The sequence below is a fragment of the Micromys minutus genome, assembly GCF_963924665.1.
Source record: "Micromys minutus genome assembly, chromosome: 3".
NCBI lineage: Eukaryota > Metazoa > Chordata > Mammalia > Rodentia > Muridae > Micromys > Micromys minutus.
The window spans coordinates 13,624,675-13,635,267 of NC_137972.1; the positions used below are offsets into that span (position 1 = coordinate 13,624,675).

General features: G+C 42.6%; 1 protein-coding gene across 3 annotated transcripts in view; it reads right to left on the bottom strand.

Moving 5' to 3' along the window:
* The window catches only part of BORCS5 (BLOC-1 related complex subunit 5), a 61,709-nt gene extending 57,391 nt beyond the window's left edge, over positions 1–4,318 (bottom strand). For all 3 annotated transcript variants that reach the window (XM_080913885.1, XM_080913884.1, XM_080913883.1), the window contains exons 1-2: positions 4,083–4,318; positions 1,271–1,414 (exon numbers count right to left, since the gene is read on the bottom strand). In XM_080913885.1, coding sequence (XP_080770011.1) covers positions 1,271–1,414; positions 4,083–4,140 — 202 coding nt within the window. In that variant the 5' untranslated portion in view covers positions 4,141–4,318. The remainder of the gene's footprint in view (positions 1–1,270; positions 1,415–4,082) is intronic.
* Positions 4,319–10,593: the final 6,275 nt, after the last annotated feature.

A 10,593-nucleotide genomic window follows, 5' to 3' on the forward strand; every position in this document is an offset into this window, starting at 1 on the left:
AAGCTGTAAAAATAAATAAATAAATACTTTTTAAGTCAAGCACAATCTAAAGCAATTCATTACTATCTAGCCGATACTGTAGAAGGCACTGAAAGGAATCCCAAACATGGAACAGAAATGGAAGAGGAAGATAGTATCACATGGTCCCACATTATCTTGCACATAATATAATAATAATAAATATTATCATATTATAATAGTATTGTGATTGCAAGTGTAAATAGTATAATTGAAATAAAATATTATGGTAATAATAAGAATCACATAATAAAAGAGGGGACTTTTTCTGAAGAGTAAAACATTCATTTGATGGAGCAGAGATAAACAGTAACATGAATGCAAGCAAATTTATCTTTGTGAAATAACTCTAAAATCTGTCAGTTCTCTGTTAATTAAAAATCTAATAAAAAACAAAAGCAGCAGTAAAAAAATTAAAAACAAAACAAACCAAAAAAAAAACCAAACAAGGTTATGGTCTTCATATAAAGTACCTTGAAATCTGCTAAAAGTTACTACTCCTCTCATAAGCACAGTTTGCTCTCATTCAAGAGAGTAGCCAGAATGAGTTACCAGTGCATTAGTTGTGACAGAATTTTCCTGTGAATTTAAACAAGTCAATGTATACCCCGGTCCAGATCACAAAGAAATAATAAAAAATCTTTTCATGGAAATACTGCAGGGAAGGGCCACCTCCCATAACATCAACTCATTCATTGATTTACTTGATCCTTATTTTAGATCAGGTTCTGTCTCAAGGGCTGGGCTTCGGTAGTGGAAAGGAACAGAAAATTCCTGTCACCATGTAGATCATGTTCTAACAGAGAAGTACAGACAGTAAATTGTGCTGGCGAGATGGCTCATATGGCTAAAGGCACTTGCTGCTGAGCCTGATGACCTGAATTGAGCCTCAGTACCCATGTGATGGTAAGAAAGAACCCACTCCCAAAATTTTCCTTTGACGTCCATATGTGAGCTGGCATGCTGTAACATGCACACGCACACCTATACACACACAAACACACACACTAAACAGATAAATGTAAAAATGTTCCTAATTTACCATAAGTTAATAGTGATTAAGTGCTACCAGAAAAATAAAATAGGCAGAGAAAGAGACTCCAATTTCAGACAGGGCATTCATGGAAGACTTTTCAAAGAATATGCCAATTAAGGAAAGACATAAGAGACAAAAGATTCGTGGGGAAAGAGCGGTGGGGTTGCATGTAAACCTCCCCAGCAAGTTCAGACACAGCAAAGTATACCCTCTTACCTTTTAGAAGGGGCTGGAAGGTTGGAATCTCTTGCAGCTTGATGACATCAGGATCATTGCTGACATTCCTTGAGGCCTGAGAGCCCTGAGCTACCACCACGATGTCATCCATCTTGGCCCGATGTTTAGCTGGAGACGGAGTCACTGCGAATGAAGTTATACAGATCAGTAACCACATGCTGGAAAGCCAGTACTGCTCACAAACAGTCATCAGAAGAAGTAGTTCATAGTGAGAGACCTTCTGATCTTAATGGTTTCTGTTCAAGGCCAACCTGGTCTACATAGTGGGGGGGGGGGGGAGCACCAATAAATAAACTAAATAAACAAACAAAACAAAAGAATATTTATGTGTGGGGTATAACTGAGCTGGATATGAACTGGACATGGTGGCCCACATCTGTGATTCCAGTACTCAGGAGGTAGATATAGGTAAATCTAAACTTCAATATCAGGGGCTGGAGACATGGTTCACCAGTTAAGGGCACTGGCTGCCCTTTCAGAAAACCCTGGTTCAATTCCCAGAAGCCTCATGTTAGTCAAAACCATTTGTAATTGCAGTTCTAGCTGATCCAGTGCCCTCTTGTGGCCTTCTCAAGTACTACATATATGTAGTGCTCAGACTTGACTTGGGAGACAAAACACCTACTATTTTTTGTTTAAAAAAAATTCAACAACTTCAGGAGTATTAATCCATCTAGACTACATAAAACATTGTCACAAAGGAAGAAAAAATATTTTACATAACCAAATGTAGTTATTTTCTAGTAGAGGGCTGGCAAAGGTAGATTATGGAGAACTTTTAATTTCTTTTTCCCCCTCCCTGTGGTACTGAGGATTGTACCCAGAAACCTCTCACATACTAGGTAAGTGTCTTATCACTGAGCTATATAGCCCTAGCCCAAAACATACATACATACATATATATATATATATATATATATATATATATATATATGTATATATATATATACACACACACACATATACATATGCAAAACCCTCAAACATAACAGAAACATAACATGTATGAATTTTTTCATAACCATGCATTATTATTCAATGCACAAAAGCATACACAGATTCTTTTTTAAATGTCTCCTTCTTTGATTGTTCTGATCTGTATGTAGTTTATAGATTTGTCCAAGGTCAGCAGCCCTAGAAACAGATTTAGGAAAGGCACTGAGGGTTTCCTGATACAAAGGTTGTTCTAAGTGACACACAATGTGAAGCCTATCAAAGCCAGCCATGTGTGCTGAACAGAGCCAGTAGTGGCCAAAACCTCTGGTTCCAACCCCAAATTATAAGTCTATACCTAAGGCTCCAGGGAGCTTTGGTGCAGCCCAGAGAGCAGAAACCATCAACAGGACCACTTCAGGCAAAGGCAACATTCAGAAAACTGGAGCACCGCTCTGGGGCGTGCCAACTTAAACCTACAAGAAGCCTCTAGAACAATATATCCTCTTACCCAAATAATTTCCTGGCTGGAACAAGAATGAATCCCTAAAATGTCTAATCCTCAAAAGTTCTAGTAGACAATAAGTACACTCAGGCCCACCAGCCTGATCTGATCACAGAACTACTCTATCTTTTAGAAGCTAGCCTCTCCTGATGCCTGACCTTGTTGGGGTGACGACGAGGGTTGGGAGGGGGACAGATGACAACAAAGACTAGTCTCTGCTACTTTCATTGCTTTTTCAGGAAAAGTCTATCCTGGCTTTGAAATTTACCTAACGTTTTTACAAAAGCCGTACCAGTCTTTTCTGCTACAAATTATACCATTCCTCCTCTCCCCACTCAAAGGAAGAGACATCACTCAGAGCATTTGGGCATTGTTTATGCATAAAATGGGTAAAGATGTGGGCAGAAATGGGTATACTATAAAATGATATATATATATGTAAAGCTCCTGGCACAGGAGGGTATGTAAATTCTGTCAGAACTAAGCCTATGCTGTTGGTTCCCGGATGAGCAATTGTATGACAGGATGCCACACTACTTCCCCTAAAGTATGCTTCTGGCCTGACATAGCAAAGTAAGAGATGAGCCTTTTTTTTTTTTTCCGGGTTTGCTAAAACAGACATAACACTCTAGGCCTTCCAAGGAATCAAAATACAGCAAAGCTAGTAGATACAAGCCCGTGAGTGCAAGTCTGGGAGAAACTCGTCTTGAGGAACGCCCTTCAGCACGAATCACCCTTACATCTGTTAGCTTCCACATTTCTGAGTGGCAAAGGTTACCAAGTAGAGAGCCATTCTGAGACCCTTTGATGGTCAGAGATTTTAACTAATGAGCTAATGAGGCTTGCAACCCTTGGGCCTATCTAGGGCACTCTCAGAGGATAACAAAAGGACCAAAGGGTTTTCAATTAGCAGCTGTTTTATTGAGCACTCACTACAGGTCCAGCACAATATCCTTCCCAATACCCAAACGCTAAGAGAAATCTTAAAAATGTGAACAGAAGATACACCAGAGACTGCCTGCCATCTGGCCAACTTCCTAAAAAACGGACCCGATACCTGAGTGGAAAGAGCAGTTTCTGGAAATACTTGTGCCTAAATATTGAGAGTGGCCACCCAGTGCTCACAGGTCCCTTCTGAAAAGGTACCTCGACACCCTGATTTTCAGAGAACCAGATCTTAGAGGTCCTCCGTATGATCAATCTAGTGTGAGCCAAATCTCGGGCGTCAGTGGAGAGTCCTGGCTGAGCGCGCCGGTTTAGGGGACCAAGACTGGGGCAGGAGGCACACTGAGGGTCCCTCACAGGGACCGTCGGCTCCCCCAGCAACACCCGTGCGGGAGGTGAGGCACCGACCTGAGGCGTTCAGATCGCCGGGGCGGCTCTCGGCCTCCGCGCTCTGCTCGCTGCCCATGGCGCCAGCAGCGAAGGGACAGCGGGGCAGGAGCCAGGGAGAGCGGGGAGACCCCGCTGGGCCACAGACACGCGGGGAGGCGCGGCGGCAAAGCACGCCACTCGCCTTCCTGAGAGGCGCGTTGACAGGAGGCTCGGGATACCGGCGGGGCTGCGGCCGCGACCGGCGGGCGGCGCTGCTGTCATTCACTGGCTCAGTTGCTTCGGCTCGCTCCTTCCGGGACGCCGATTGGCCGTGCGGGATACGCGTGCCCGTCAGTTCCGGGTTCGAAGGGCCCGCCTCCAAACCCCAGACGTGGGGCGGGGCAGGAGACGCGCGTAGGAGGCTGGGGCGGCGCTGTCTTAAAGGGCCAGGCTTCCCCAAGGCCAAAGATGCCCATAGGCTAAAAGCCTTTCACATTACCTTTGAGCAACACTCGTTAAGAACTGTAATGCTGGTTATCTTCAAACAACTTTACAAAATGGGCTGGGTTTTTGTTTTTTGAGACTGAAGCCCATACTGAAGCCCTGGTGACCTCGAACTCATGATCCTTCTGACTCAACCTGCCAGAGTGCTGGGGTAAACCACCAAGTCAGGCAAAATCGGTATTTTTACCCCTATTTTGCCAATGAGAAAGAAAGGTGGTCTGTAGCTTTCAAATTTCAATTCACGGTAGTTCAGAAGCAAAGCTCTTTTCGAAACTTTGAAAGCACCGAGTTTTGCCGGGGGAGGGGGAGGGGGTGGGGGGGAACTGCAAAGACTGTTAAAAGGGGGAGATTAAGAAATAAATTGTTAGGATATGCTGCTTTATTGACAGGTCACTATGGAGCTACCAGAAGCCAACACGAAAAGGAAATTGCTAATCTGAACAAATCACAGATAGATGGGTAGTAACCCAATGCCTTGCAAGGGGCTCTTTCACCTGCTTCAAGAAATTACAAGCAGCTAGGCTTTATAATATATGCCTGTGTTGTTAAAATCCCTTCCCTGGGGGAGATATAAATACATGTACTCCCTCCTACAGTCTCAACCACCAATGAAGTTCAGTCTGAGGAACCAATGGATTTATTAGGTTTATTTACAGAGCAAGGGATGAGGCAAGACCATGGGTGGCTTTAAAGCAGCCACGTTGGAAGTTCAGCATCCAACATGCAGAGTCCCTCCCATTGCCTTAGGCAGGGTTTATATTTCTACACACAACATCAAGGCCAAAAAGCAAGTTGGGGAGGAAAGGGTTTACTCAGCTTACACTTCCACACTGCTGTTCACCACCCAAGGAAGTCAGGACAAGAACTTGGAGGCAGGAGCTGATGCAGAGGGGTGCTGCTTACTGGCTTGCTTCCCCTGACTTGCTCAGCTTGCTTTTTTATAGAACCCAGGTCTACCAGCCCAGTGATGGCACCACCCACAATGGGCTGGGCCCTCCCCCCTTGATCACTAATCACTAATTGAGAAAATGCCTTACAGCTGGATCTCATGGGGGCATATCCTCAAGGGAGTCTCCTCTCTGTGTGATAACTCTCCAGCCTGTGTCAAATTGACACACAAAACCAACCAGTACACCCATCTAGCTGTATACAGAGTCCCAGCCCTTTATGTCTCACCTATAAACCCTAGCTCCACCTGGAGACAACCCTCCACCCCCAAAGCCACCTTCAAGCAGAACTGCATATAGCTGGTTGTAAAGAGTGGCTGGATACTCAGGTGAGAGTCTCATGATTCCCCTCACCCCCCTTACGCCCTCTTTCCTTCCTGGAGGGAAAGATGAAGTAAAAAGGCCCCAGTGGTGATCTTTGGCTAGCAGACCTAGCTGGAATCCTGAAGCTGTCAGTAGTTTGGCTCATAGTCCTGTATAACAACCTGTTTGCCAGTGCTCAAAAACTGTCTGTGGTGGTGGAGACAAGAGGTCAGGGGATCAAAGTTGTCTTGGGTACTTAGAGAGTTCAAGACCGGCCTGGTCTACACGAGACTCTATCTTAAGAGAAAAAAAAAAAAAAAAAAAACAAGAAAAGGTCCTAAGGTTTTGTGTATATATATAATACCTAAGATTGTATGTAGAAATATAATACCAGCAGGGCCAGATTAATGCAGGATTGTGAACTTTCTTCTGCTGTGACACATACTCCATATTTTCACCTCATTTAAATTCCACAGCTCCAAGGCCAATAAATATGCAGTTTCCAAAGTTAGGCGGTGGTGCAAAGTGAAATTATTTGGGCTGTGGTTTCAAAACTGGCTCTTGCTTCAACTCCCCTTAACAACTCAGTGAGAAGAATGCAAATAGATTTTCAAAAAGATTTATTTAAAGTTTGAGTACACTGCTGCTATCTTCAGACATACCAGAAGAGGGCATCAGGTCCAATACATATAATAAACCACCATGTGGTTGCTGGGATTTGAACTCAGGACCTCTGGAAGAACAGTCAGTGCTCTTAACCATTGAGACATCTCTCCAGCCCACAAATAGATTCTAAAGTTCAGTATTATAATGTAACGTAGGAATATAAAGATAGACATAAAATCTATGCAGAATTCAGCATAGGCTCCTAGAACATAGGAAGTTGTTTTGTTTGGGGTTTGAGGAGCAGTGTTGTTTTTGAGACAGAATCTATATATATAGTCCTGGCTGGTCTAGTGTTTGATGCATGAGCCCGGGTTAGACAATCCTCCTGCCTCAGCCTCCCGAATGCTGGGATGACAGGTATGTCCCATCATGCCCAGCTCTAGAATGGTGAGGAAAGGTGAGGGTTTTTTGTTTGTTTGTTTGTTTGTTTGTTTTTGTTGTTGTTTGGAGACAGGATTTCTCTGTGTAATAGCCTTGGCTGTCCTGGAATTTCCTTTGAGGACCAGGCTGACATGAAACACGTAGATCTATCTGCCTGCCTCTGCCCACAAGTGCTAGGATTAAAGGTGCTAGGATTGATGCTTGGTGGAAAGGTGAGACTAAGTGCCTATTTTTTTAACCCTAGGTTTCACTCTGCAGCAGGAGACAAGGGTGACAAGTGGTTTGGAGTACCAGTGGAGACCAGAAGAGGGCATTAGATCCTTTGGAACGAGAGTCATAGCCAGTTGTTAGCCACCTGAAGTGGGTCATGGGAACCAACTTCAGATTCTCTACAAGACTAGTACTCAGTTGTAACTGCTGACCCATCTCTCCGTCCTTTGAAGTATACACTTTAAGTGAATGGATTTTATTTAATACGAAACTCATCTGCTGACTCAAAGTTTACCAGGAGCCTGTCGGATACTGGGTACATGCTAGAAGAAAAAAGATTCAACAAGATGTAGAAAATGGAATGAGGAGGCTGGAGAGATGGCTCAGTGGTTAAGAGCACTGACTGCTCTTCCAGAGGTCCTAAATTCAAATCCCAGCAACCACATGGTGGTTCACAACCATCTGTAATGGGATCTGATGCCCTTTCTGGTGTGTCTGGAGACAGCGATGGTGTGCCCACATACATGAAATAAACACATACATTTTTTTAATCAAATGAGTGTTTATAGTGTAAATTTTCTCGATTTGTGACTGATGCCTTTTAGAATGACTTATTTGTGAGTAGCAATCTGTGTTACATGTATAAATAGCCTTTGAACGTTTATATCACATTCATATATATATATATATATATATATATATATATATATGAGCCTCTTATCACATCTTATTTTTAAAAAGTTTCTTTTTTCTTTTCTGAGGTTTGTGTTGTTGTTGTTGTTTGAGATGAAGGTCTTCCTTTATAGCCCAGGCTGACCCTAAATTCACAGCAATTTTCTTACCTTAGCCTATCAAGCCCTAAAATTATAGGGCTGGGTCACCGTGCCTATCTTAGAAACAGCTCTCTTCATTTTCCAGTGAAATGGTCTCATACAGCGAAGGTGTGCTATACCCAAGACTGAAGTTTGTTTTTTTTTTTTCTTTGTATTTATGCCTCCCTCGGCCTGGATCTTTCTCCCTTTTGTTACCCAGCACAACCATTCAGCCAGTCCCCTATCCAAGTCTCCTTGTTCCCAGCAGTACATCTAAGCAGTCCTGAGTCCTGGGAAGCTTGTCTCTTTAATTTCTCCCTTATTTCTATGTCCCGTTTAAGGCCCATTGTTCTTCCATTTCTTGGAAGTCAGAAGGCCTCTGACCTCATCTCCTCTAATCTGTTCTCCATGTAGCAAGCAGGAAATTTTCCAGGATACTAATATATTCTGACTAATATTCTCTTTTCCTTTATGTACACAGGAAACTTCTCTGCCAGATGGGCCGATCCCTGAATGATCATGTTCCCTCTCTCTTCCTTTTGTTCTTCCTCTTCCTTCTTATTTAGCTAGCTGACCTTCTCCTTTTTGGATCTAGCTTACATACATCTTCTTGGAGGACCGGCCTCTGAGATTTCTTAGATGGCATAACTTAGTTCTATCATAATATCTGTTTTCCCAAGCCCATTGATTTACTTACCTCCCTCACTGAACTAGAAACAGCTTGAAGTCAAACCCAATGTCTTACTGTCTTTGATTTCCTCTTGAGGTGCTTAACACATATTTTCCTAACCAAAAAAAAAAAAAAAAAAAAAAAAAAACACTTTTTAAAATGTGCATCCATGTAGAGGGGAAAGGATCAAAGATCTCTTCAAGTCCCAGACTTGTAATCCTGTCCAGATCAGAGGAAATCCTGAGCTTGTGGCTATGTTGTTGGCATGAGCACAGCCATGTTATGGACCAGTGCCTCAGACCCATGGGCAAAGCCTCCCGGGTCAGGCTTGGAGGCTGGCAAAGCCTTTCTCTAATCCCAGTTCGAATGCTGACTGTGTATGTAGAAACTATCGCCACAGCTTTTCCCTCCAGCAAGCCTGGGACTGCTTCCTCACAGGGACTTTCTACTGAGATTAGCTAACTCTGCTTCTTTATTTAGCCATGGGCCACAGGCCCAACTCCTCGGTTCAGAACACTAAGTTCCTGGGTTGCTACTGTGGCTGATGTCCTCCATCAGAGGGAGCACATTCTGCCGGATCCCAGCTTCTCTGTACATATGTCTGTGTGTCTGTTCTTTCTTTATTCTCTCAATACCCTAGCCAAGTTTCCATCCCAGCACTCAGAAGGCTAAGGAAGAAAGACAAAACCTCACCATGCAATGAGGTAGCAATGGGTTTGATTGCAAATTAAACATTGTTTTATTATTGTGAAATGTTTATTCTTACAGTTTTTATTATTCTGTAAATTGAAAATAAGGCCTGTATATATATCTATATATATACACATATATATGTACACACACACACACACACACACACACACACACACACACACATATATATATATATATATATATATATATATCCAGTCCTTAATTCTGTTTTAAAACTATTTTAGAAGATGAAGAGATTATTCGGTAATTAAGACCACTTGTTATTCTTGCAGAATACCTAGATCTATTTTTCAGCACCTACAAGGAAGGTGGCTCATAACCTCTGTAATTCCAGTTCCAAGGGATTCAATAACTTCTTCTGTCCTTCTGGGGCACTAAGCAGGTTCACACATGGTGTATAGACATGCATTCAGACAAACATTTATACACATGAAATTAACAACACAGGGTCTCCCTGAGTACCTTTGTTTGTCCTAGAACTCACTATGTAGACTGGGCTGGCCTTGAACTTACAGAAATCTACCTGCCTCTGCTTCTGGAGTGCTGGAGTCAGAGATGTGTACCGCCATGCCCTACAAAAATACATCTTTAAAAAAAAAAAAATTTATTTATTTATTATGTGTAAGTACACCAAAGCTGTCTTCAGACATGCCAGAAGAGGGCACCAGATCTCATTACAGATGATTGTGAGCCACCAGGTGGTTGCTGGGAATTGAACTCAGGACCTCTGGAAGAGCAGTCAGTGCTCTTAACCACTGAGCCATCTCTCCAGCCCCTAAAACTAAATCTTTAAAAAAAAAAAAAGTTTAATAGAAGCTGGGCAGTGGTAGTGCATGCTTTTAATCCCATCACTCTGAGTGTGATGCCAGCCTAGTCTACAGTGTGAGTTCTAGGACAGCCAGGGCTACAGAGAAACTCTGTCTGGACAAACAACAGTAGTGGGAGCCAAATTCAGGTCCTCTGGAAGACCAGTATGAACCCTTAGTCATTTCTCAAGCTTTTAGGGTTTAATATATATATATATTATTTAATATATATTTAATATTTATATTTAATATTTTTAATATATTTAATATTTAATATGTATATATATTTTTTTTGAAATAGGGTTTCACTAAATTGTCTGCTAGCTTTAAGCTCACTCCATAGCCAAGACAGCCATTAAACTTGTGATTCTCCCATCGTACTGGCTGGTTTTGTGTCAATTTGACACAAGCTGGAGTTATCCTAGAGAAAGGAGCCTCAGTTAAGGAAATGCCTCCATGAGATCCAGCTGTAAGACATTTTCTCAACTAGTGATCAAAGGGGGAGAGCCCAGCCCACTGTGGGTGGTGCCATCCCTA